The sequence below is a fragment of the Gorilla gorilla genome, chromosome 2 (genome assembly GCF_029281585.2).
Source record: "Gorilla gorilla gorilla isolate KB3781 chromosome 2, NHGRI_mGorGor1-v2.1_pri, whole genome shotgun sequence".
Taxonomy (NCBI): Eukaryota; Metazoa; Chordata; class Mammalia; order Primates; family Hominidae; genus Gorilla; species Gorilla gorilla.
Genome location: NC_086017.1, coordinates 58,271,127 through 58,297,628, shown reverse-complemented (window position 1 = coordinate 58,297,628; position 26,502 = coordinate 58,271,127). Strand labels below are relative to the sequence as shown.

Genomic DNA, 26,502 nt, shown 5'->3' with positions numbered 1-26,502 from the left:
AGCCCATGCTCTTCTCAAACAGCCAGAGGTGGGGGCCGGAAGGAGGGATTGGCTGTTGGGGAGTACTGGGAGCAGGGGCGGTGGGCAGGGCCAGGTGCGCAGGGGAGAAACAAGGCGCCTTGGAGTTCAGGTAAAGAAAGTTGGGGAGGATGACCACCGGAGCCGGGTAAGGAAGGGAAAGGGAGCTCCGGGCGCGGGGCGAGGCCGGGCGCTGGCAGGAGAACGGGTCGGGCAGGTGAGGGACCCGGGTGCTACCCGGCTCTGGACGGGCGGGAAGAGGCCGGGACGCTGTTCCACCAGCACCTGCGGGTGCGGAGCGCGACCCCCCGCCTCGGCTCCTGGCAACCAGGAAAGTTCCCAGTTCCGGTTCCAAGGAGGCGAGCAGGTGAGGCCGACGGGGCGGGGCGGCTCTGGCTCCCGGGGTTCACTCCTCACCCCTCCAGGCGACCCGCGTTGCCATGGCGACCGCCGCGGTGCAGCCCGCCCCCGCCCTCCCCCGTGCGGGAGGGGTCGGGTCTCCAGCCCTCTGCCGATGCGGAGCCCGCGGGGCTGGAATGCGGGGTCCCGGGCGGTTCGGGGCCGCGCGCCCGGCTCTCCGGGCTGCTTCCGGCCTGGCCCGGGCGGCGGGCGGGGGGAGGGCAGCCCGGCAGGCGAGGGGGAAGGAGCGGAGCCGAGCCCGGCCGACGCGGCTTTGTCTCCTTTGTTCCCGGCGGTGGCAGCGCCGCGCGGGAGGGGCGGGCAGCGGGCGCAGTTTTCCGCCCCTCGGTCTCCGGGTAACAGCTGCGGCTCCGCCAGACCCGGGGAGAGGCCGCTGCGCGCGGAGCCCGAGCCCGGAGCGGCCGGCGCCCGCCTCGGCGCGCACATCCCGCGGGGCCCGGCCGGGTGGTGAGTGCGGGGGCTCGGGGCCAGGGCGGCGAGGAACGGGGCTCCCGAGGTGGAACGGGCCGGGGCCCCGGTCCCGCCGGGCAGGGGCGGCCTGGGTGAGTGGTGGGCGGCTTTGGTTTTGAGAGTTGGGACCACACTTCTCCGCGCGAAGGGAAACTCTGGCGACTCCGCCTGGAACGCGATTGGGAGACTGAGGAGGTGGAGCTGCTCCTCCGCGCCCCCTCCTCGCCGTTGCCGCCGGGGACCGGCCGGCCCCTTCCCCGCCCTCCCAGGGCCACTGATGGGGTCCTCGCCTCGGGGTCTGGGGGTTGGGGAGGGTCAAGGACGAGCCGAGTGGGGAGGTCGGGGCTTCCCCTCAGTAGGAACAGCCCTTTCTGGCTGCTCCCGGTGGGACTGACAAAGGCGGACCTCGAGCCTCCTGACCCCCGGGCAGGCGGGGGGACCCTCCTCTCCACACACAGACATATTAAGTGGGTGATCGATGAGCGCCTTGGGTCATCGCAGGTGCCTGGTAAATGGTGGATCTCCCCACCCCTCCTCAACACACAGAAAACAGGGCGGGCAGCGGGCACCACTGCACTGTCAATGAATAACTCACCTCTGTAGTGAACCCTGGGAGCTGAGCAGGAGGGTGAAACGGGAAGGCCGGTTTCCCACTAACTGGCAGGCAAGGCAAATGTGGGCTGTCCTATGGCCCCTCTGCAGGTGCGGAATGGCGGGGTTTGTGAGCCCCTTTTGTTGTCGAGGACAGCTCCACGGGGGTCCGGGAGGTGCTTCCTCTACAGACAGAAGTTGGGCAGTCTTGCGCCCCCTGAAAAGGTTCAGAGTAGGGTGGGCCCAGAAGAGACTCCAGGGCGTGTGTGGGGGAGCACTGGGCACAGGCAGAGTTAGGCTTTGGCTGTGAGCCTGAGAAGGGCCTCAGATATTGGGAATGGGCAGGAGATCCTGGCTGTGTAAGTTGGGGATGTGAGGTCTGGTTCTAGATCAGCCTTTTCAGCCTGCCCTGGCCTGGTCATTAATAAAAGTGGGGCCAATGTCTTCCCTTTGAGAGACCAAGTGGCTTGGAGGGATTGTGGGCCCCCTATCTCCCCTACTTGTTGGGTTTTCTTGGGTGTGAAATGGGGGTTCGTTCACCATACAGGGAGCATCTGGTCTGTGCTGAAGTCTGTGTAAGTTGCTGGGGCCTCTGAATCAGAAGCCATACTCCCCGCCTTCAAGGAGCTTCAAGTCCAGAGTAGGAGGGTGGAACAGGGAGAAAGGTGACCCTGGTTGGCATCACTAATGCCAGGCACACACTGTTTCATGTTTACTGGTCAGAGCGATCCTGCCTCCCATTGTACAATTAGGAAATCTGAGGCTCGGAAAGCCTGAGGCAGAGCGGCCGTGCCTGTCAGGGTGGTGGCTAGGTGTGTCCATTCTGTCCACCGCATGCAGCGGCCTCCTCAGGGGCCTGGGAGGACAGGGGAGGCTCCCCAGGGAGAAGATGGTTGGTGTAGGAGTTAATGGGATAGCGAGGGAGTGGGCATTCCAGGCAGCGGCAAGAGCCTGTGCAGCGGCTGTAGGAGCCAAGCAGCCTGCAGTTCAGGCTGGCAGGAACGAAGAGCATGTGTGGGGGAGCACTGGCATGGATCGGGTGGGAGAGGTGTGGACTGGAGGGGTAGGCCTTTATCCCTCCCGCTCTGGGGTGCCCCAGAGGCTCTTGGGGGAGGGGTGTACTCCAATTCTGCTCAAGGAAAGTCCTGAGAAGTTGGGAGTTGGGAGGCTAGATTGGAGGGGCTGGGAGCTGCTCAGTGGCCTGTGGCAGAGATTAAGTGAAATCCATGTGCCTGAAATGGAGGAGAAAAAGTCACTACTCTTCTTTCTGTCCTCCTTCCGACACCCATGGTATGTGTGGAGGGGCAAGGGGTGCTAGGTCCTGATTCACAGGGAGACTGCTGGCAGAAGCCTGACCACTTTCCCTGGAGTGGGTCAGCGGCCGACCTCCTCAGTGGCCTGGCCAGGAGCTGTTCTGATCCCGCCCATTTCTTCCTGTTGTCTCCTCATCCAGTGTTTTTTTTTTGTTTTTTTTTTTAACCATTTTTTCATCTCCCAAGGCTCTGTCATGCATCAATGCAGTTTTGATTTCGCATATGGGGAGTGGTTTTGTTACTGCCCCTTGAGGGCTGGAGAACTTTGGCACGCAGTAGGCTCTGAGCAAATATTTGTAAGCATGTAGGAGTCAGTATCGGTCTATGGGACCCTGTGCCCAAGGTCCATCCCTGGCATGCGGTGGCAGGAGAATTGAACAGTAGCCCCTTGCAAGAGGTGGCCTCTGCCCATCCTCAGGTGGACTCTGTCTTCCCATGGGAAGAAACTTTCTTTCCTCATCCCTTGGAAACTAGGTGGGGGGCTCTTGGGCAGCCTGGTCTTGCCACAGTCCTGGGATCCTGGCCGGGTTCGAGACTTTCCCTGCTGCCCCCTTCCCCCCGCCCCCTTGGGTGGCTAACAGAGGCAGCCTTGTTCCTGCTCCCATAGAGCTGCCCTGTTTTCTGCACACTAAAAATGGAAACCCCCAAGCTATTTCGGGAGCAGTGCCCAGCCAGGCTGTGACCACGGCCCCCCTGCTCCCACCGGGCTGTGGCCACAGTGTCCCGGCTTCCACCAGGCTGCTGGACCCTCCCCTGAGCCTTGTGCCCGGCCCTGTTCACTTCAGGGCAGCCTCAGGAGTACCCTGCTCAGGCCTCATCTGCTAGGATGAGCCGACCTGGGAGAAGCAAGCGCTTAGGATATTTTGCACAGACAGCTTGGCAGCTGGGTGATGGGAGGGGCTGGGCAACGTGGCCTGGGCACAGGCAAGTAGGGGAAGTGTCTCCCAGTCTGAGATGCATTGTCTGTCCCAGCACTTCACCAACCTTGGTGCTCCTGGCTAGGGACCACTGGGGAAGGTGGTATTGCCATAGTTTCTTGGTTCAGGGACTCAGGAGCCTCAGCTGGGGCCCAAGAAGGGGTCTGTGTGGAAAGCAGGCACCCAAAGTCTGGGGAGGTCCTGGGGATGGGCCTGGGAACAGTCAGGCATGGCACCTTCCTCCAGGACACACTCCACTTACCCCACCTCTTGGGCCCTGGCACTATTCTGAACTGCAGGAGAGGAAATAGCAAGAGATGGCCTAGCTTCTACAGCTCTCTAGTACGTAGGGCTCCAACTAAGTACTCTCAAACAAGGGGAGTGTGCATGAGTGTGTGTGTGTATGTCTAAATGTGAGTGGTGGTCTGAATGTCTCGGGTGAGTGTGACATGTGCCTGCAGTGTGTGTGTTTCTCTGTGAGGGAGTTGTCTCTATATGGATGTGTCTTCATGTGGTGTTTGAACATGGGTGGCTGTGTCTGTGTGTGTCACTGTGCTGTGTGTATAGATGGCATCTGCATCTCTCTCTCTCTCTCTCTGTGTGTGTGTGTGTGTGTGTTGTAGGCGTATACATACAGGGTGGGTGGTGTGTATGTATCTTGCTGTGCGACTGCCTGTCTGCTGAAGCGCTGGTGGCCCTTTGGGCTGGGACAGCCCCTGGCTGTGTAGAGGGTGTGTACCTGGGTGCCTTTACAGGGTGGAGTTTGAGCAGAGAGAGGGACCTCACAGGGAGAAGGCCGTGCTGGGGGCCTGGCTGGGCCCTGCCAGCCACGGGGCTCCTTCCTAGCTGACCTTTCCCAGGCCCCTCGGGTGCCTGGCTCTGCTGCCCTCCCCCTCCTCGTGTGGGCTCTGAGGAGGCGTCCTCTGTGGAATGTGTTTGGTGGCCAGGGGCCAGGCTGGGCCCAGCTCCACCAGCAGGCTGGGCGGTGGGGAGGGGGTGCTTCTGTGCTGCCTCCCTGGTGGGGAGCCCAGGGCTTCCACGTGCCTGCAGCCCAAGCCCCGGCTTCACACTCGGCTTTCCCCCCTGCTAGGTGACTCCCACACGGGTCATGCTGTTGTCTCCTGATCCAGCCAGCCCTGCCAGGTGAGCCTGACCTCACACTAGATATCTAGGAACAGCATGACTCCTACCTATTCTAAGGGCTCTCGGAGGTGGGGTGCAGCCCTTCAGGCCCCACCCCTCCGAGCTGGAGCCTCTTCCCGTCTCTCAGGCCTGTTGGTTCTGTGGTTATTACCCTTCTGGATTCCTGGCCTGAAAGGCCCTGCACCCAACTCTTGTCTTGATTCTAACATTCTGCTGGTTCAGGAGACCTCCCTCTCCTTCGTCCTTCTGCCCGGGAAACCCTCATCCATGTAGAGCCTCTCCTTTCTTGGGGTCTGGGCCCCTCCTTCCCATCACCTGCTCTTCTGCCCCATCCAGACCCTGCTTCCTGGGCATGGCCTCTCAGCCCCTCACCCTCTGATCTGGGGGGATGGTGAGTGGGGTGCAGGTCTCCTGAGAGAATCGTGCCTGCAGAGAATGGGCAGTGTTGTCTAGGAAGTGTCTCCTATTTCTGACCTCGTTCTAGTGTGTGGTCCTGGGGTCATCCTGGACATAGTGCCTATCTAAGAAGCCTGGCCCTCCTCTGCTCACCCCCTAGGTTAGGAGGAGCATCTTGGCAATGCCACAGTCGTATCCCTTACCAGTGGCCCCAGGGTGCTCTGGCGGCCACGTGAGCCCCACTCTCTCGACCTCTCTTCCTGCCAGGTGACCATGCCTGCTCTGGGCCCAGCTCTTCTCCAGGCTCTCTGGGCCGGGTGGGTCCTCACCCTCCAGCCCCTTCCACCAGCTGCTTTCACTCCCAATGGCACGTATCTGCAGCACCTGGCAAGGGACCCCACCTCAGGCACCCTCTACCTGGGGGCTACCAACTTCCTGTTCCAGCTGAGCCCTGGGCTGCAGCTGGAGGCCACAGTGTCCACCGGCCCTGTGCTAGACAGCAGGGACTGCCTGCCACCTGTGATGCCTGATGAGTGCCCCCAGGCCCAGCCTACCAACAACCCGAACCAGCTGCTCCTGGTGAGCCCAGGGGCCCTGGTGGTGTGCGGGAGCGTGCACCAGGGGGTCTGTGAACAGCGGCGCCTGGGGCAGCTCGAGCAGCTGCTGCTGCGGCCAGAGCGGCCTGGGGACACACAATATGTGGCTGCCAATGATCCTGCGGTCAGCACGGTGGGGCTGGTAGCCCAGGGCTTGGCAGGGGAGCCCCTCCTGTTTGTGGGGCGAGGATACACCAGCAGGGGTGTGGGGGGTGGCATTCCACCCATCACAACCCGGGCCCTGTGGCCGCCTGACCCCCAAGCTGCCTTCTCCTATGAGGAGACAGCCAAGCTGGCAGTGGGCCGCCTCTCCGAGTACAGCCACCACTTCGTGAGTGCCTTTGCACGTGGGGCCAGCGCCTACTTCCTGTTCCTGCGGCGGGACCTGCAGGCTCAGTCTAGAGCTTTTCGTGCCTATGTATCTCGAGTGTGCCTCCGGGACCAGCACTACTACTCCTATGTGGAGTTGCCTCTGGCCTGCGAAGGTGGCCGCTACGGGCTGATCCAGGCTGCAGCTGTGGCCACGTCCAGGGAGGTGGCGCATGGGGAGGTGCTCTTTGCAGCTTTCTCCTCGGCTGCACCCCCCACTGTGGGCCGGCCCCCATCGGCGGCTGCTGGGGCATCTGGAGCCTCTGCCCTCTGTGCCTTCCCCCTGGATGAGGTAGACCGGCTTGCTAATCGCACGCGAGATGCCTGCTACACCCGGGAGGGTCGTGCTGAGGATGGGACCGAGGTGGCCTACATCGAGTATGATGTCAATTCTGACTGTGCACAGCTGCCAGTGGTGAGTTCCAGTATTGCCCCACTTTTCCGCCTCTCTGAGGCCACTGGCCAAGCATTTGCAGCCAAGGAGCTGCCCAGAGAGTCCGAGGGCAGCTGGTGGTAGCACGAGGATGATCAGATCAGCAAATATTAAGTGCTTCCTATGTTGCCTGGGCAGTGGAAGGGTACCTTACCACAAACCTGGCATGCGGATGGCAGCAGTGTCTGGATGGGCTTGGACCAGGATGCTGGAGGGGTGGCACTTGTGTCGGTGGATTGGGAGGGTGTTTGGGGGTTCTTGGGTAGGGACAGGGACCTAGAATGGAATGAGACCTTTGGCTCTTGAGCAGGAGAGGAAGGTGAGGTCGGGATTGATGAGCTGTAGCCTCAGGATGGATAAAAAAGGGAAGAGAGACTGGGGGCGGGGATGAGGTTGTCCCAGGAGGGCCAGCAGAGAAAACACAGTTGTACAGGGAGAGCTACCAGAGCGGCTGGGGGAGGGAATGAGGTTGTCCAGGGACGATGCGGCCGAGGAGGTTATCCAGGGAGGGCCTTCCTGATGCTTCTTGCTGCCTATAGGACACCCTGGATGCTTATCCGTGTGGCTCAGACCACACGCCCAGCCCCATGGCCAGCCGGGTCCCGCTGGAAGCCACACCAATTCTGGAGTGGCCAGGGATTCAGCTAACAGCTGTGGCAGTCGCCATGGAAGATGGACACACCATCGCTTTCCTGGGTGATAGTCAAGGGCAGCTGCACAGGGTGAGCCCACAGGAAGTACTGGCTCCTGCCCCAGAGTCTGGAGGGAACAGATTGCTAGGGACCCAGCCTGGTTTAAGCTATCCCTGTGACCCCTGGGCCAGGAGAGATGACCTGAGCTCCTCTCCCCAGGACTGGGTGGTGTTTACCTGTGACTTTCCTCCATCCCCGCTAGGCCGGTTGGTATGACCTGTGACTGCCCAGGAGGAAATTCTATTTGTAAATTACTTCGATTGGGTGGAGGAGGGGAGGGCTTTGGGCCTCTGGCTATGGACTTGGGTCCCAGACCCTGTGGTCTCTGATCCCAGGTCTACTTGGGCCCAGGGAGCGATGGCCACCCATACTCCACACAGAGCATCCAGCAGGGGTCTGCAGTGAGCAGAGACCTCACCTTTGATGGGACCTTTGAGCACCTGTATGTCATGACCCAGAGCACAGTGAGTGCCAGGCACAAGCCAGGGCATGGCTGCTGGGAGGGGCCTCTGGGTGGGGCCAGGGACCCACCTGTGGGTGAGCCACTGGTGTTTGGATTGCTGGCCTCAGGTCCTCTTTGCTGTCACAGCTTCTGAAGGTTCCTGTGGCTTCCTGTGCTCAGCACCTGGACTGTGCATCTTGCCTTGCTCGCAGGGACCCATACTGTGGGTGGTGCGTGCTCCTTGGCAGGTCAGATTTCTGACCCCATCCCAGCCCCAGCCTCAAGCCCACAATGCTCCTGCATAATTGTCCTGTCCAGAATTCCTGACCCTTAGACCTTGACTCTCAACCCCTGATCCCCAGACACCCCGATTCCTCACCCCCATCCTCTGCACTGGGCATCAGTGCCCTGCCAGGGCAGACACAGGAGCCTGTATCATGCCCACTCTAGGGCCCTGCCCAGGTCCTCCAGATTGTAGGAGTCCCTACCCTATGAACTCCCAGTGGCCCGTGAGGGTCACAGATAGACACTGGTCATCTCGCCCAGGTGCAGTCGCCGTTCTGAGTGCTCGAGGGGCCAGGGCCCAGAGCAGTGGCTATGGAGCTTCCAGCCTGAGCTGGGCTGTCTGCAAGTGGCAGCCATGAGTCCTGCCAACATCAGCCGAGAGGAGACGAGGGAGGTGAATGATCAGATAGGCAGGGCCCTGGTGGGGATGGCTCTGGGCATCAAGGTCTGGGTAGAGATCTTGGATCCTGGTGTCGGACATGCCAGATACCACATGGCCTCACACAAGTCACTTCTTTTAGGAGCTCAGTTTCCCCATCTATTTCTAACTCAGGCCAGAGGGTGTTTGGGGAGGCCTGAGGGCTGTTGATTGCTGGTGCCAGCCCACATTGGGTGCCCCATAAATGTGAGCCCTGGTCTGCTGCCCACTAGCCCCAACAGTGTGTCCCTGGCTCTCTTGGCAGGTTTTCCTGTCAGTGCCAGACCTGCCACCCCTGTGGCCAGGGGAGTCATATTCCTGCCACTTTGGGGAACATCAGAGTCCTGCCCTGCTGACTGGTTCTGGTGTGATGTGCCCCTCCCCAGACCCTAGTGAGGCCCCAGTGCTGCCGAGAGGAGCCGGTGGGTGAGAGAATGGGCCAGCCTGGTGGGGGCCAGCCCCTGCTTCAGGGGATGTGGTGGGGTTAAAGTGTGAATCCAGGCAAAGAGCCATGAATGGATGCCTTTCTCTGGGTCCTCCCACTCCCCAACCACCTGAAGCCTCCATTCTGTGCCCTTGGATTGTGTTCCCTCATCCCGGGTCCTCTTCCCCATTCAAGGGCTCAGGATATCGGCTCTGGGTCTGAGTGCACCTCCTTGCTGCTTAACCCTGGCCCTCTCTCCCCCTCTGCAGACTATGTATCCGTGAGCGTGGAGCTCAGATTTGGCACCGTTGTGATCGCCAAAACTTCCCTCTCTTTCTATGACTGTGTGGCGGTCACTGAACTCCGCCCATCTGCGCAGTGAGTTCCTCGCCCTGTCCCCAGGCCTGGGCTTCCCTGTGGTGACCCCTGCCCCATGGCTGTGCTCTGTGCAGGTGCCAGGCCTGTGTGAGCAGCCGCTGGGGGTGTAACTGGTGTGTCTGGCAGCACCTGTGCACCCACAAGGCCTCGTGTGATGCTGGGCCCATGGTTGCAAGCCATCAGGTGAGTGTGACTTTGGGCTGGGCCATACCGGGGGGGTTGGGGGTCCCAGTGTGAGAGTTTTTCTCATGGCCCGGGGTCTGTCTGCCTATGTGAGGCTCTGTCCTGAGCACCAGAGCCGCTGTATGTGACGGACTCCCTGGAGAACAGCTGCCGATACATCCCGCCTGTTTTGGGAGAGGGCATTTGTAGCTGAGAGGCAGGGGATGTCTGGCCTTCATGCCCCACCTCGGCACAGACACCCCTGGAGCCTTCCCCTGCAGTTTTCTCCAGTGGAGAATTAATGGGCTGTTTTTATTTCTCTTTTCCTTGGTCTCCTTTCCTCTTAACATACACTGTGCCTGCCTGCCTCCTGTCCCGCGCCTGCCTGCTGAGTGGCCCTTCCTGTCTTCCTCTGCCTCCCCCTTCAGAGCCCGCTTGTCTCCCCAGACCCTCCTGCAAGAGGTGGACCCAGCCCCTCCCCACCCACAGCCCCCAAAGCCCTGGCCACCCCTGCTCCTGACACCCTTCCCGTGGAGCCTGGGGCTCCCTCCACAGCCACAGCTTCGGACATCTCACCTGGGGCCAGTCCTTCCCTGCTCAGCCCCTGGGGGCCATGGGCAGGTTCTGGCCCCATATCTTCCCCTGGCTCCACAGAGTCGCCTCTCCATGAGGAGCCCTCCCCTCCCAGCCCCCAAAATGGACCTGGAACCGCTGTCCCTGCCCCCACTGACTTCAGACCCTCAGCCACACCTGAGGACCTCTTGGCCTCCCCGCTGTCACCCTCAGAGGTAGCAGCAGTGCCCCCTGCAGACCCTGGCCCCGAGGCTCTTCATCCCACAGTGCCCCTGGACCTGCCCCCTGCCACTGTTCCTGCCACCACTTTCCCAGGGGCCATGGGCTCCGTGAAGCCCGCCCTGGACTGGCTCACGAGAGAAGGAGGCGAGCTGCCCGAGGCGGACGAGTGGACGGGGGGTGACGCACCCGCCTTCTCCACTTCCACCCTCCTCTCAGGTGATGGAGACTCAGCAGAGCTTGAGGGCCCTCCCGCCCCCCTCATCCTCCCGTCCAGCCTCGACTACCAGTATGACACCCCCGGGCTCTGGGAGCTGGTGAGGCCCAGCCCAGGAAGGAGGCCTCAGGGGAGGGGATGTGGGGAAGATGCTACCCCTAGCTTGCCTTGTGATTCTGCACTGGGAGGGGGTGAGGGGCAGGGTGGAGTCTGCAGCCCCACACCAGCCTTGCCTCTGGAATCTGGCAAGGCAGAGGGCTGAGGTGGGCAGGGTGGGCTCCATAGACTGCCTTGCCCTTGGTGCCTGCAGGAAGAGGCGACCTTGGGGGCAAGCTCCTGCCCCTGTGTGGAGAGCGTTCAGGGCTCCACGTTGATGCCGGTCCATGTGGAGCGGGAAATCCGGCTGCTAGGCAGGAACCTGCACCTTTTCCAGGTCAGTGTGTCCTGCCTGCCGCTGTCCTTGCAGCCTCCTTAGCTGTTGACAAACTCTGCACAAGCCCTGGGGAGCAGGAGGAGGGCAGAGTCCGAGGGCTCAACTCCAACCCAGAGGCTGTGCTGGGGGATCTGTTGGGTGACCTGCAGGACTCCCTGGGCCCAGCTCCTGAAGCTGCCCAACAGCTGTGTTCTCTGCCCTCAGGATGGCCCAGGAGACAATGAGTGTGTGATGGAGCTGGAGGGCCTCGAGGTGGTGGTTGAGGCCCGGGTCGAGTGTGAGCCACCTCCAGATACCCAGTGCCATGTCACCTGCCAGCAGCACCAGGTGCACACCATGAGCGCCTGGGTGGGCACGGGTGCACTGCACTGGCCACAGGCTGGCTGCCAACTGTAGCTGGCTGCACCACACTTTCCAGAGCTACGCTCTGACCGTGTCGCCCTGAGGGAGTCTCCACACCCATTTCTGACCTCTGACCATGTGCCCCGTGGAGTCCTTGCATCCCAGCTCTGACCTCTAACTTGAGACCCCATGGAGTCCCCATACTCCAGTTCTGGCTCTGCCCTCCAACTTGTGGCCCCATGGGGTCCCTCTGACCCTATGCTCCTAACTGGTCGTTTTAGTCCTTTCTCTGACTAACCCCTCCCCAGGCCTGACACTTCCCCCAGTGCTTGACTCTGAACCCACTCCCATTTCTCCAGCTCAGCTATGAGGCTCTGCAGCCGGAGCTCCGTGTGGGGCTGTTTCTGCGTCGGGCCGGCCGTCTGCGTGTGGACAGTGCTGAGGGGCTGCATGGTGAGCCACCTGCGGGCCGCTGGGCTGGCGGTGGTAGCAGGGCTCTCCCAGGCCTGCCTCTCACGTGTGTCTCTGCCACCCCCAGTGGTACTGTATGACTGTTCCGTGGGACATGGAGACTGCAGCCGCTGCCAAACTGCCATGCCCCAGTATGGCTGTGTGTGGTGTGAGGGGGAGCGTCCACGTTGTGTGACCCGGGAGGCCTGTGGTGAGGCTGAGGCTGTGGCCACCCAGTGCCCAGCGCCCCTCATCCACTCGGTTTGTTGAAAGGCTGGCCATCCCTTCCTCAGTGCTGCCCTTAGAGGGAGGGTGTGGGGGCCCAAAGGTGGGAGGTTGGGGCTGCCTTTCCAGTTGAGTAGAGGTGAGCAGTCCTTGTCCTGGAACAGGTGGAGCCACTGACTGGGCCTGTAGACGGAGGCACCCGTGTCACCATCAGGGGCTCCAACCTGGGCCAGCATGTGCAGGATGTGCTGGGCATGGTCACGGTGGCTGGAGTGCCCTGTGCTGTGGATGCCCAGGAGTACGAGGTCTCCAGCAGGTAAGCTGGCTGCACCCAGCAGGAGCACAGCGCAGCCTGGGGCCTCCGCGGTTGGCGTTGCTGCTTGGGGCCTCCCACCCACCGCTCATCTGCCCCCCTCTCTCCCTGTTCCTTGATTCTGGCCACAATGCCCGAGTGCCAGCGTTGCCACTGAAGACCCTGAGCACCCACCACACCTGTAGGTTCCTGGCCTGGGCTGCTGGGGAATCCTTCCTGGGCCCGTCACTGCCCAGAACTGACTCGTGGCTCTGCTTCCTGCTCTGCTCACCTGGTCTTCTGAGGGACTGTGGATATATTAATAGCTGTGGCAGCAGGACCCTCAGATCAGACAGATAAGCTCAGGGGCTGGCCTTCTCACCAGCTCACTCTTCCCCAGGCATTGTCCTGGGCTGCCAGGCTCTTCAGGAAGGTAGACTTGGAAGGCACACCTCAGAAAGGCACGCTGGCCGAGGGCCAGGCTCCACTGTCGTCTCTAGGGACCCCTGCTGCCTTCCTGGGGCTCCTGGGTTATGGTAACCTGGCCAGCGGTTGCAGGCCCCAAAGGTACACACGCAGGACATTCCTAAGGAGATGTCCACAAGCAGCAGGGCCCAAACGTGGCTGAATATCAGGGTAACCTGCAGATCCTGTCCCAAACCAACACAAACATCTGGATTCAGGAGGCCCACGGTGGGGCCCCCAAATCTGTGTTTGAAACAAGGAACCACTCTCCTGGAGCACGGAGTGTCCCCGGAATGTGTTATGACCGAGAACTTACGGTGACTATCTAGACTGTTAGTGTTCCAGACCATAAGACTGCTGTGATTTATGAAGCAATTAGCATATATTCTGTCTGGAGCCTCCCCTGTGTGGCTCACATGTCACTTGTGTCTTCCTAGTGTTTGCAACAACTGTGACAATGTCACTGAGTTGAGCCACTGCAGGCTTAACACTCTGGAAGTTTAATTTGCCCAAGCTTCTATTTTCTGGCTAAGAACCAGCATTTTCTTAGATGGTTCACTTTCCCTTCACCTGTATTTCCCTATCTGACTAGAGGCTTTCAGGGACTCTTTTTCCTGAATAAATCAAGTTTCTACCATGCTTTGAGTGGGTACTGTGCATGTGACGTGGTGGAGGACGTGGGCGGCCAGCTGTGCCCACTCACTTGCTCAGCAGCTCGCCCCACAACCAGGCTGACAGGGCCCCTTTGTAAATTTATGCCACAGATAAATTCTTCCTTATTGGGGGCCCCTGGGGTTGAACTTAAATGATTGAAGCCACAAATATTAATTCTCAGATACCAAGGCCTTCTGATGTGTCATAAAGAATTCCCTCCAAAGTGAGAGAGGGTCTCTGTCAATCTTGTGGAGCATGGGAAGGGGAAGACCACCTGACAGTGGGGCAGGGAGAGGGGCTGCCAGGTAAGCTTGAGGGGCCCTCGATGCAGCCTGGCACCCCCTAGCCTGCCCTGTGCCTACAGCCTCGTGTGCATCACCGGGGCCAGTGGGGAGGAGGTGGCCGGCGCCACAGCGGTGGAGGTGCCGGGAAGAGGACGTGGTGTCTCAGAGCACGACTTTGCCTACCAGGTACCTGACTGCTGAGCCACCCCCAGCTGCCAGCGGGCCACCCTCTCTGGTGGCTCCTCTCAACCCATCTGGTTATTCCTTGGTGGGGCTCCCAGTCCTGGGCCAGCCTGTCTCTCAGGCTGTCCCTGCCTCCATGTGTCTGGTCTGATGCTTATCTCTCTCCCTGTCTGTCCCACAGGATCCGAAGGTCCATTCCATCTTCCCGGCCCGCGGCCCCAGAGCTGGGGGCACCCGTCTCACCCTGAATGGCTCCAAGCTCCTGACTGGGCGGCTGGAGGACATCCGAGTGGTGGTTGGAGACCAGCCTTGTCACTTGTGAGGGCCACTTCCTCATCCTGCAAAAATCCATCTGCTCCAGGGGAAAGATGGAGGGGTCTGAGATCCTGGGGAGAGCAGAAAGGGGAAGAGGGCCAGTCTGCTCCTTCAGAGAGTGGCCAGACCCTCCCTAGCCAGCTGTGGTGGGAGTGCACCTCCAGGGACACCTGGTGGAGACTGCAGTCAGCGCTTGAGGGAAGCCAGTTGGGGCCTGAGTGGTCCAAGTTTTCCCTGCCTGCGCCCCTGCATTCATTCCCACCTCCTCTCCCAGGCTGCCGGAGCAGCAGTCAGAACAACTGCAGTGTGAGACCAGCCCACACCCCACGCCTGCCACGCTCCCTGTGGCTGTGTGGTTTGGGGCCACGGAGCGGAGGCTTCAACGTGGACAGTTCAAGTATACCTTGGACCCCAACATCACCTCTGCTGGCCCCACCAAGAGCTTCCTCAGGTGTTGGGCCAGGGGTGTGGCTGCATGGCAGGTGGCAGGGAGGTCTTTGCAGCTCGACTATGTGGGGGTTTGTAGGGCTTTATGTTGGGGCACTGAGAATCCCATGCTGCTAGTAGGGGCAAGGGGTCGTGTGGTTTGGGGCTGGGGCTGAGCTGACCCAGCCGGGACTGGGCTGTGCTTTAGGTCCAGGTAACATAAGCCATCTTACGTTACGTAAGCTCATGGTCTGTTTCAGTGGAGGACGTGAGATATGGGTCCGTGGCCAGAATCTGGACGTGGTACAGACGCCAAGAATCCGGGTGACCGTGGTCTCGAGAATGCTGCAGCCCAGCCAGGGGCTTGGACGGAGGCGTCGCGTGGTCCCGGAGACGGCATGTTCCCTTGGACCCTCCTGCAGTAGCCAGCAAGTAGGACACCCTTGGGTACCCCCACACTCTCCCCTTGCCCCATACCACACCCTGGGGACAGCCAGAGCAGGTGCCAGAGGAGGCTCTTCCCATCTTTGCTTGGACCCTCGTCAACCTGCCTGTCTTCCTTCCAGTTTGAGGAGCCGTGCCATGTCAACTCCTCCCAGCTCATCACGTGCCGCACACCTGCCCTCCCAGGCCTGCCTGAGGACCCCTGGGTCCGGGTGGAATTTATCCTTGACAACCTGGTCTTTGACTTTGCAACACTGAACCCCACACCTTTCTCCTATGAGGCCGACCCCACCCTGCAGCCACTCAACCCTGAGGACCCCACCATGCCATTCCGGCACAAGCCTGGGAGTGTGTTCTCCGTGGAGGTACAGCTCCTACTTGGACCTGGCAGGGCCCCGAGACCCTTCCCTTGGCTGGACAGCACTGCTGTGTGTGGCGGAGAGGCCGAGACAGTAGAGCAAGGGCCGGTGGATGGACATGGCTCTTCATCCTTGCTGTGGTGGGGGCAGAGGGGGCTGGTGGGGGGTGTCTAGGCCTAGCATCTGGCACGAGCTTGACTGCTTGGCTGGTGGCCCGGGTCCTGATGCACTCCATGGCAGGCTCTGGAATGACTGCATTTGTATGTTCGGCCTGTGCAGTAGCTGGGTGGTGTGGTCCACATAGGCCATCGGGCTGACCCCCGTTGGCAGCCTGGCTCACATGGACATGCGCTAGGCATGTGTCTTGGACATACACAGTGGGCAGCAGATGGGCATGCGGGCAGACCACAGGTTGATACAGCATCATCACCCCCCTGGTGAGTCATCAGACACAGATTGGGGGCTCCGGCTTTGTTAGGTAACTGGGCAGGATTTGGGAGGCAGCTTTATGTTCTCCAGATTTTTCATTCTGGAGAAGAAAGATAGGAAAGGGCAGCAAAGGGTGATGAAGAGCAGCTTGGAGGACACCGTGTGACTGGCCTGCACTCGGGAAGGGTGCTGAGAGGCTGTCAGCTTTGCTGCTGGGGCTGGGTCTCAGGGTCCTTCCCACATTTGGGGAGGACAGGATCTGAGGGAAGGATCCTGAGTGACTGATCGGTGACCCTCTGTTCCAGGGGGAGAACCTGGACCTTGCAATGTCCAAGGAGGAGGTGGTGGCTATGATAGGGGATGGCCCCTGTGTGGTGAAGACGCTGACGCGGCACCACCTGTACTGCGAGCCCCCCGTGGAGCAGCCCCTGCCACGGCACCATGTCCTCCGAGAGGCACCTGACTCTTTGCCTGAGTTCACGGTCAGTGGGCAGGTCCCTGGCCGGGCTGGGCATTGACCTGGGCCAAACCCTCGCTCACAGGTGGCTCCTGACACAGGTGCAGATGGGGAACTTGCGCTTCTCCCTGGGTCACGTGCAGTATGACGGCGAGAGCCCTGGGGCTTTTCCTGTGGCAGCCCAGGTGGGCTTGGGGGTGGGCACCTCTCTTCTGGCTCTGGGTGTCATCATCATTGTCCTCATGTACAGGTGGGTGCAGCCAGATGTGGCTGGGCTGGGGCAGGTCGTGGGATCTGGCTGGACTGGGAAGGGACAGACCGGGCCAGGAGTCAGGAAACATTCTCTGTAAATGGCCAGAGAGTAAATATTTTACGCTTTGCAGGCCAAGTGATCTCTGTTCAACAACTCAGCTTTGCCACTGTGGCACAAAGGCAGCCAGGGACGACATGGAAACACATGAAAGTGGCTGTGTTCTAACAAATCTTTATTTATAAAAATAGGTTGTGGGATGGATTTGGCCTGGTTGTGGTTGGCTGATCTCTAGGCTAAACTGTGCTGGGCTAGATGGGGCATGGGTGTGTGTGACTTGCTTGGGACGGGACAGGCTGAATTGTACTGGGCTAGGCTTGAGCTTGGCTGGCATGGCTGCGTTGGACTGTGCTGGATGAGGCCAGGGTGTGCCTGGGGATCGTCAGGCAGGCCTGGGCGAGTAGGACTTATCCGGCCATCCTCTCCTGACCCTGGGGCTGAGCAGGAGGAAGAGCAAGCAGGCCCTGAGGGACTATAAGAAGGTTCAGATCCAGCTGGAGAATCTGGAGAGCAGTGTGCGGGACCGCTGCAAGAAGGAATTCACAGGTGTGGCTGGGAGAACGGGCCCCGCCCTCCAGGGCTCTGCCCAAACCCACTCCCATCATACGGGATTGGTGCTTAACAGGTGCTTAACCTGGCCTCTTCTGCTTAACAGACCTCATGACTGAGATGACCGATCTCACCAGTGACCTCCTGGGCAGCGGCATCCCCTTCCTCGACTACAAGGTGTATGCGGAGAGGATCTTCTTCCCTGGGCACCGCGAGTCGCCCTTGCACCGGGACCTGGGTGTGCCTGAGAGCAGACGGCCCACCGTGGAGCAAGGGCTGGGGCAGCTCTCTAACCTGCTTAACAGCAAGCTCTTCCTCACCAAGGTACCCCCACCCGCATCTTCCTGGCCTGCTCCTGGCCCTGCCCCTTCTCCAGGGCGTGGTTTCTGAGTCCGCCCCTCTGTCCCCCTAAACCCCTTTTCCCATCCCTTCTCTTTGGCTGCAGTTCATCCACACGCTGGAGAGCCAGCGCACCTTTTCAGCTCGGGACCGTGCCTACGTGGCATCTCTGCTCACCGTGGCACTGCATGGGAAGCTTGAGTATTTCACTGACATCCTCCGCACTCTGCTCAGTGACCTGGTTGCCCAGTATGTGGCCAAGAACCCCAAGCTGATGCTGCGCAGGTCTGTGTGGCTGTTGGGGCTGGGTGGGCCCTGGACAGCTGGAGCTGGGGCAGGGCCTCAGGCTGGGGGGTCTGCAGGATAGAGAGGCCCGCAGCCCCACCTGCTGACCCTGGCACTCCCCTTTCCCATCATCTCAGGACAGAGACTGTGGTGGAGAAGCTGCTCACCAACTGGATGTCCATCTGTCTGTATACCTTCGTGAGGGTGAGGGGGCAGAGGTGGACAGGGCTCCTGTCCAGGGAGGGCCAGGCCCTCCAAACTGCTAAGCCCTCAGCCACCATGCAGCTCGGACACTTGTGCCAGAGCAGAGACTCCTGCTCAGCCTGTCCTCAGTCCCCTTAAGCCCATGTCCTGTCCCCTTCCCCAGTGTGCGTCATGTCCCATACACCTCTGCCACCTGCTGGGGGGGCCCTAACTGCCTGTGCTCTCCTAGGACTCTGTAGGGGAGCCTCTGTACATGCTCTTTCGAGGGATTAAGCACCAGGTGGATAAGGGGCCGGTGGACAGTGTGACAGGCAAGGCCAAATACACCTTGAACGACAACCGCCTGCTCAGAGAGGATGTGGAGTACCGTCCCCTGGTGAGGGTGTGCAAGCGTGTGGCCTGCAGTCTGAGTGCGGTGAGGGCGAGGGTGGAGAGTGTGTGGGTGTGTGGGGTCTGGACACCAGCTTCTGATGTGGTACCTGGATGTAGAGCTGGGTTGACCTCTGGCTGGCTCCTGGAGAGAGCCCATCAGACTAGCTTAGCAGGATAGCAGTTTAGGGCAGACTTTGATGATAAGGCCTCTATGTGCCCCAGGCTAGGGATGGAACTAGGGTAGCCACAACCAGGGTTTGGGAGAAGCCAGCCCTACCTTAGACCGTGGGCTTGAGCTGTGTCAGGGCCTGACCCTGTCTGCCTGGCCCTCCTACCAGGAATGCGGCCTTGCCCACCAAGCCAGCCTCACTCTGGCAGGCACTTCTCTCTGGGTTTGCTTTCCCCTTAGTTACGCACGAGGGTTCCTGTGGGAAACCCCCACTCAGGCCTGCTGAACCCCTCCCCTGTCGGATAGGTGGGAGTATTTGCTCCCGATGGTGGGAATGCAGGCTTCCCGAAACTCCGTCAGCCTGACCCATTCAGCCAGGAACCTGGGGATCTGAGTGATGAGGGACTTGTGCTCACTCATTTTTTTCTGCCATTTACCCCATAGTCGTTTACAAGTGCACTGCGCTAGGTGCTGGGGTCACAATGGGGAGGAAGCTGCTGTCCCTGGGGAAGGCAGGCAGGTGAAGAGACGAGAATTAGGGATTGTGTGGTGCGTGGGGATTGGAGGCAGCAGCTCCTCATGAGTTGTCCCTGCCTTTGGCCTGTGTCTTGGTCATCTTGAGTGCACATGAACCCTGATGGCTCCTGTGTGTCCTGCACAGACCTTGAATGCACTATTGGCTGTGGGGCCTGGGGCAGGAGAGGCCCAGGGCGTGCCCGTGAAGGTCCTGGACTGTGACACTATCTCCCAGGCAAAGGAGAAGATGCTGGACCAGCTTTATAAAGGAGTGCCTCTCACCCAGCGGCCAGACCCTCGCACCCTTGATGTTGGTGAGGGCGTGGAGAGCCCCTGGGGACCTGAGCCATTGTTGGGCCTGGGCTGGCCCTGGACCAGCTCTGCAGGGACAACTCATCACTCAGGGTGGGGAGGATGCTGGGAGGCGGGCAGAAGCTGGCTTTGGAACATCTTTCTTGGACAGCCTCTCATCTGGGGAGGGGGTCCCTGCTCTTGGTCTTTGGAGAGGTTGAGTAAGGCTGCCCCATGATGGAGGGGCTGGTGTCCCTGTGGAGGAGGAGATGGGCTCCACTATGGGAAGGGTATCTTCCAGCCCTGCACCCAGTTCTGCCTTGCCCTTGCAGAGTGGCGGTCTGGGGTGGCCGGGCACCTCATTCTTTCTGACGAGGATGTCACTTCTGAGGTCCAGGGTCTGTGGAGGCGCCTGAACACACTGCAGCATTACAAGGTAGGAGGGGTGGGAGCTGGAGGAGGGCATGGTGGGGTGGGACTGGTGGAGGGATCACCAGCTGTGCTCAGCAGGTCCCAGATGGAGCAACTGTGGCCCTCGTCCCCTGCCTCACCAAGCATGTGCTCCGGGAAAACCAGGATTATGTCCCTGGAGAGCGTGAGTACCGCCCCCATCACGGTCCTCTGCCCCTGCTGTGCCCAGCCCGGAGTCATGGGGAAGGTCCTCTGGGCCTCAGGGCAGGCTTGTGCCTATTTCCTTTCGGCCCAGGAAAGCCCTCAACCAGGTGCCCCCACCCCTGGGAGAGCTGGCAAGAAACGGGGCCTGGGGAGGTGGCACCTGGGGAGGGGTGACAGCTGTGGGCTCTTGGCACAGGGACCCCAATGCTGGAGGATGTAGATGAGGGGGGCATCCGGCCCTGGCACCTGGTGAAGCCAAGTGATGAGCCAGAGCCGCCCAGGCCTCGGAGGGGCAGCCTTCGGGGCGGGGAGCGTGAGCGCGCCAAGGCCATCCCTGAGATCTACCTGACCCGCCTGCTGTCCATGAAGGTGGGGTGGGGCCTGCCAAGGTGGTGGGGCCTGGGCTGAGAGGGAGCATGGCCACTCGTGGGATTTGGGGGTGGTGTGGGGCTCGTGCAGGCACAGTGCCGGGGGGTGTCTGAGGCTGGGCTGCTGCTGAGGGCCCTTTGCTGCTTCTTCCTTCCCACAGGGCACCCTGCAGAAGTTCGTGGATGACCTGTTCCAGGTGATTCTCAGCACCAGCCGCCCCGTGCCGCTCGCTGTGAAGTACTTCTTTGACCTGCTGGATGAGCAGGCCCAGCAGCATGGCATCTCCGACCAGGACACCATCCACATCTGGAAGACCAACAGGTGGGGTGGAGCTGGGTGGGCTCTAGCTGTGTGTGGGGGGTCTTCTCTTCTGCCTCCCCAGCACATTCATCGGCCATGCCTGCCCCACCCGCAGCTTGCCTCTGAGGTTCTGGATCAATATAATAAAAAACCCGCAGTTTGTGTTCGACGTGCAAACATCTGATAACATGGATGCGGTGCTCCTTGTCATTGCACAGACCTTCATGGACGCCTGCACCCTGGCCGACCACAAGCTGGGCCGGGTGAGCGAGTCTGGGATGGACACGGAGGGGGATGGGTGAGGGTGGACAGTGCTGTGTGTGCACTCAGATTCCAGGCTTTTCTGAGAACTTCAAGGAGGGCTTAGGGGAGACCTCTGACCTCCCAAGCCAAGGCTTCATCCCAGGGCCACCTCGGTTTTAAGGGATGAGCAAGAGGAGGGGGCACTGTGTGCCAATTCACAGGTGAAGTTGTGTGCAGCAAGTACAGCCTGGTGTGGCTGGGGCATAGAATGCTGGCCAGGCGTGGCAGTAGGCCAGGGCCAGTTGGTCAGGACTCACTCCTGGGGCAGTGGGAGCCACAGAAGGTCTGGGAACAGGGAAGTTGTGTGACCAGACCTGAGAGTTTGGTGGAACATTGTGGCTGCTGTGCATGGATGAGCTGAGTGAGGGAGTCCCAAGAGGGCGCTGTGCTGTCCTGACAAGCAGTGGCTGGGTTCAAGCCGGGTGGGAGGGTGCAGGGCAGGCAAAAGCTGAAGGTTGGATGTGGGGGATGAGGAAGAAGGAGGGGAGTCACACATGATCCCTGGGCCTCTGGCTATGGTAAGCTTAGACTTGGAGAAGGTGAGTCTGGTGTTTGTGGGGTTTCCAGATAGAGACATGGATTGTTCAATCCCAGAGCAGCTCTGGGCTGCTGGTTGGGTTTGATTCCTTAGGGTGGTGGAGGTGTCTGCCTGCCAGTAGGGAAGTAGGGAAGAGAGTTCAGGGGGTGTCACGGTTTGTGGGATGTGTGAGGAGGGGAGCTGGGAAGCACAGGAGACTGAGTGGTCGGAGCCGTCCAGGAGCACAGAGGTTGGGAGTCTGTTGTCACAGCAGTCAAAGCCGGGAGTCCCCTGACATATGAGGTCCCCAAGGTGTCTGCTCAAGCACCCAGCGGGCAGGGCCCTCGTGTGACTCTGCAGGTCCATGAGTGGGGCTCTGCTTAGCCTAGACCCCCAGGTCTCAGTTGGCTTGGGACTTCTTGAGAGATACATCCCTACACCTCTGGGAAAAATCAAAATTAGCTGGGCACGGTGGCTCACACCTAGAATCCCAGCACTTTGGGAGGCTGAGGTGGGCAGATCGCCTGAGGAGCTCAGGAGTTTGAGACCAGCCTGGGCAACATGGCAAAACTCTGTCTCTACAAAAAATACAAAAATTAGCCAGGAGTGGTGGTGTGTGCCTGTGGTCCCAGCTACTAGGGAGGCTGAGGTGGGAGGATGGCTTGAGCTTGGGAGGTTGAAGCTGCAGTGAGCCATGACTACTCTGTTCACTGCACTTCAGCCTGGGTAACAGAGTGAGACCCTGTCTGAAAACAAAAACAAAAACAGAAAGTTCTGTCCAAAATTGTAGCACTGTCTTTTGGGAGCCATTTTTGTTCCACATGCTGTCATCATGCCTATAATGAGCTAAGAATCAAAGGGCCACACCAGGACCCGCAGGGCCACCTCCAGGGTAGACCCTATGTGGTGGCTGGGATTTTTGCCAGATCCTTCCAGTACCTCCCCTTCCCAGCAGAACAGCAAATGGTTCCTGGGTAGCTCAGGAGTAGTCCGAACAAGGAATGCCAAGGGTTCCCCCATGGGGAGTTGTCGAGAAGGCGCGAATCCTGACTCAGGTTGACAGAGGAGCTGGCCTTGGATCCCTGCTCACGGGGGACAGTGCCACCTCGAGATATTCTCACCTTCCCAGCAGCTCTAGGATGAGGAGAGGTCCTGAGAATAGAAGTATGCTGCCCAGAGCCCATGGCTGCTGGGACTTGAACCCAGTTCAGTTGTAGATGCTGTGTCTAGGTGTGTTAAAGTGGTGGAAACTGGCTGGACAGACCTGCTTCAAATCCTAGCTCAGCCACTAGGGAGTGAGGTGGTCTGTGGCCGCTTAGGTAATGTTCTGGGTCTGTTTGCTCATTTTTAAAATGATGACCCTGGGAGTGAACAGCATGCTTCCTGCCCTACGTACCGGGCTCTTGCTGGATCTAGATGGTGGCATGTGGAGCTGAGAAATGATTTCCGATGACATCAGAGACTGGACATTGGTGGAAGGGAGGGAGCAGCAGAGGCTCCTGCGGAAGGAAGTAGGCGAGGGCGACCACCTGTCCTGGTTTTCCGGGACTCAGGGGCTTCCTGGGATGTGAGACTTTTCCTTTTCAAAACTGAAGCAGTACTGGGAAGCCCAGGACACTTGATCACTCGAACAGGGACCCTCATCCTTCCTTCCTTCCTCTTTTGCTGTCCTCCTGCTATGTGCAGGACTCCCCGATCAACAAACTTCTGTATGCACGGGACATTCCCCGGTACAAGCGGATGGTGGAAAGGTACTGGAGGGCACGGTGGGTAGAGGTTGGAGGGTGTGTGCAGCTGAGGCTTGGGGGGTGGGCTCTGGTTGGGAGCAGGGGAGTGGGCTTGTTTACCCAGCAGCTGCTGTGCCCTGGCTCTCTGGCAGGTACTATGCAGACATCAGACAGACTGTCCCAGCCAGCGACCAAGAGATGAACTCTGTCCTGGCCGAACTGTCCTGGGTAAGGTCTCCCTCTGCTTCTTGGGTTGGGCATAGGCCTCCTGCCACAACGGTCCTGCCCCCTTCACACTGCCCCTTTGCAGGGAAGCCCTTGGGAACCTCAGCAGCCCTGTGAGCTGGTTGGGGCAGGAAACATAAATGCAGAATGTTCCAACTGCCACTGAAAGACCAGGGCTCCCACCATCTCATCACAGAGCAAGCAGGGGTCTTGTCCTGGCAGCTGCCATGTACCCTGATTCAGCCAGGCTCTTGCAAGGTAGCTGGGATTCAGCCCCAGGCCTGCCTGGGTCTGCCTGCATGCGTCTTCCCACTGCTGTGCTTCCCTTGGTGGCACAGGTGTGTCCCCTTCACCTCTCCCATTCCTAAAACAGCCCTAAAATGTAACTCCAGGGAGTTTATGAACAATGTTTCTGAAACGTTGATGATGACAACCACAACCACAACACTAATAGCAGATATAATTTTGGGGTGTTGTGTTGTGAAGCCCTTCATGGGGTGCTTTGATCCTCACAAGAACTCCACAAGCTAGGTGACACCAACTCCCTCGTCCAGGTGAGGAAGTTGAGGCTCAGAGATGTCCCCATGGAGGGGCCTGAGAGTGACCTCAGGAAATACTTGAGTTAGGCCAGAGCAGAATCATGCTGGGCTGTCAGCCTGCAAGTGGCATCTGTGCCACTTGGCTATGGAGTCATCTGGGTGGCAGAGGGTCTGGGCTAGAACCTCAAGGGGGTGAGAGAGGCAGGGCTTCAGTGGAAACCCCAGACCTTGCTGAAGCAGGTAGACCTGGGCTGTCTTCCTACCAAGGAGGCCCCCTTGCTCTACCCTGTTCTGTCCCCATCTGGCACACCTGGCCTGGGGTCCCTGGGCCATGGAGGGGACTCTGCTTCCCACTGTAGTGCCCATCCCATTCTCTACCTCTCAGGTCCCCTTCTCCCCCAGCCCTTCCCTGGGGTCCTGGGCTGCCTCCTCTGGCTCTCTGCACCCCTTGTCTCTCTCACCTTTCATTTGGCCTCTTCCCTAGAACTACTCCGGAGACCTCGGGGCGCGAGTGGCCCTGCATGAACTCTACAAGTACATCAACAAGTATTATGACCAGGTGGGCAGGCCCTGGACCCCGACTGGGAGGCTGACCCAAGGCCTCCCAGGAGACTTAAGGGGCTCTGACCCTGTGACTCATGTTGGGGGCTTTGGTCTTCCCCAGGGACAAAGTAGTGGGGGGCCGGGCCCCTCGGTGGCTTGGGAAGTGTTTTCCAAGCGGGCTTCTTGGCATTGGCTGTGCTCTCACCTGTCCCACTGCTCCCCATTCCAGCTCCCCAGCAGGACGGCGAGGCACAGTGCTGGTGGTTGTGGGGGCCAAGGGGTCTACCAGGGCCTGGAGATGGTGTGCATTTGCTGAGTTGGCAGCATGTTGGGCACGGCCAACATGCAAGTGTAGGCCTGGCTTGGCTGCATGAGCTGCGAAGAGGAGAGTCCAGGCACAGGGCCAGGGGTGTGAGGGTACACTGGAGCTGGTGAAGCTTTTTGGAGGATCCCTGGGCTATGCATGAAGAGCTGAGCACCTGCCAGTCAACCTGCTGGATGCCTGGTGGAATAGTCCACTTACATGTTTGTGGGGCACCAGTGACATGGCTATTGCTGCTCAGAGATGAGGAACCTGTCTCATGGCCCACAGCCTTCCTGGGCATGGTGTGGGCCATGGCACGGGGCTTGGGGGAAGCAGGGTGTGATGCAGGCATGTCCCCTCGTGGAGACATAGTGGGCAGTAGCTGTTTTCCCAAGTGCTGCTGCCCTCCGGTTCCTACCGGTTCCCTTGGTGGCAGCCCCAAATTCGTGGTTCGTGTTTGATCAGTGTCTCTTTTCCCACCACGTGTCTGGTCATTCTTGGGTCTCTGCCCCTTGTCTGGCACCGGGCAGACAGGAACTTGGGAAATGCTGTTGGCTGGCGGGTGGGTTAGCCAGGATGGCTGCAGCAGGGCTTCTGAGGAGCTCGCTACTGAGTCAGGTCCTTCATTTCCTACCTTATTCATCCTGGAACCCCGCGGTGACTTTGATGTTATTACCCCTCCCGCCAGCGAGGCCCTGAGGTCCCAGAAAGTACATGAAGTGACCGGCTGGGTTTCTTGGCCTCCTATCCCACTCATGCCACAGCGTCTTAGGAGGGCTGTTGAATTTTGCAGCAAACACGTTGGCCAAAGAAGTCTCCCCTGATGGCATTGGTCTCTGTTTCAGATCATCACTGCCCTGGAGGAGGATGGCACGGCCCAGAAGATGCAGCTGGGCTATCGGCTCCAGCAGATTGCAGCTGCTGTGGAAAACAAGGTCACAGATCTATAGGGACCCAGGAGCCACGGCCTGCTGTTGCTTCAGCCTGGCCTGGGCAGTCCTGGAAGCTCGGGGGAGAGGCCACCTTCTTAGGTGCCTGTAGTGACTGACAAGCAGAGTTAGTGGAAGGTGACTCCCAGTCTCCTGGTGGCTCTGGCCTCGGCCCTGCTGGATCCACCTCCTAGACCCGGGGCCACAAGGCTCATGGGGTAGTACCCAGCCTGCTTCCCGAGTCCAGTGCCCCTGTGACACTGGTCTGCAGGGAGTTGGGGACTAAGGGCTTCCAGAGAGTGGCCGGAAGAGCCTCCAGGCCCCTGAGGAGACTGTACTGTTCCTGAACACTGGCCTTGGCCACACTGGGATTCGGAGAGGAAGGAGGAGAGCCCCACGCTTCCTGTCTGCCTCCTCCACCATCCCTGACCTCAGTTGAGCTGCCTCTGGCCTTCTTGCTGCTGCCACATCCTAGGTCTAAGAGTTGAACACCTCTCCTAGGCCACTACAAACTGACCCCTCAGCAGGGCTGGCTGCCACAGGGCTGCCCTGCCTCATAGGTAGCCATGGTGAGGGCTATCTGCTGCAGGGGGGTCTTGGGGAGAGTGGTGACTCCATTGACCCAGCTTTTCATTAAAGGATAACACACTGCACTGAGTCTGATGTGTGAGCCCGGCCTAGCCCCTGGCTACTAGGAGGACGGCAGCTATGCCCGGCAGGTACCAGGGGGAGGTGGTATCTATACTCTTGGGGTGTCTCATGGTTCCCCATCATATCCCAGACTACAGGGCTGGCTGAGGCTCTCCTTGACTCCTGGGCAGGGTCTGGTGGGGTCAAAGCTTCCGTGAAGGAAGAACCCCATCTGGGGCAGGGCGGGTGACC

General features: G+C 59.9%; 1 protein-coding gene across 6 annotated transcripts; it reads left to right on the top strand.

Annotated features, from left to right (window-relative positions):
* The first annotated feature begins 63 nt into the window (after window positions 1-63).
* PLXNB1 (plexin B1) lies at window positions 64-26,273 on the top strand. Of its 6 annotated transcripts, none has more exons than XM_004034072.5 (38): window positions 64-130; window positions 4,800-4,852; window positions 5,516-6,628; window positions 7,186-7,368; window positions 7,674-7,802; window positions 7,928-8,028; window positions 8,327-8,459; window positions 8,749-8,905; window positions 9,177-9,285; window positions 9,360-9,468; window positions 9,876-10,556; window positions 10,767-10,889; window positions 11,094-11,216; window positions 11,591-11,684; window positions 11,770-11,942; window positions 12,071-12,222; window positions 13,682-13,787; window positions 13,966-14,102; window positions 14,374-14,550; window positions 14,786-14,957; window positions 15,092-15,334; window positions 16,063-16,239; window positions 16,316-16,464; window positions 16,970-17,070; window positions 17,180-17,397; window positions 17,519-17,697; window positions 17,835-17,901; window positions 18,131-18,277; window positions 19,104-19,272; window positions 19,582-19,685; window positions 19,760-19,844; window positions 20,061-20,233; window positions 20,394-20,554; window positions 20,649-20,796; window positions 23,040-23,104; window positions 23,233-23,308; window positions 24,329-24,403; window positions 25,537-26,273. In XM_004034072.5, exons 3-38 carry the CDS (start codon window positions 5,522-5,524, stop codon window positions 25,639-25,641), a joined length of 6,408 nt encoding a protein of 2,135 aa, XP_004034120.4. In that variant the 5' UTR covers window positions 64-130; window positions 4,800-4,852; window positions 5,516-5,521; the 3' UTR covers window positions 25,642-26,273. The 6 variants fall into 6 exon arrangements, 5 of the variants coding, with proteins under 5 accessions (XP_004034120.4, XP_018879639.4, XP_055238290.2 ...); XM_019024094.4 differs by lacking the exon at window positions 64-130 and adding an exon at window positions 149-166; XR_008678325.2 differs by lacking the exons at window positions 64-130; window positions 25,537-26,273 and adding exons at window positions 751-885; window positions 23,391-23,563.
* The last annotated feature ends 229 nt before the right edge of the window (window positions 26,274-26,502 follow it).

Excerpts from the sequence above, each read along its gene's own strand:
- PLXNB1 (XM_004034072.5), top strand. The coding sequence starts at position 5,522 with ATGCCTGCTCTGGGCCCAGCTCTTCTCCAGGCTCTCTGGGCCGGGTGG. Across the intron at positions 13,788-13,965 it reads AGCACGACTTTGCCTACCAG|GATCCGAAGGTCCATTCCAT; the intron begins GTACCTGACTGC and ends TCTGTCCCACAG. Across the intron at positions 18,278-19,103 it reads ATGTGGAGTACCGTCCCCTG|ACCTTGAATGCACTATTGGC; the intron begins GTGAGGGTGTGC and ends TGTCCTGCACAG.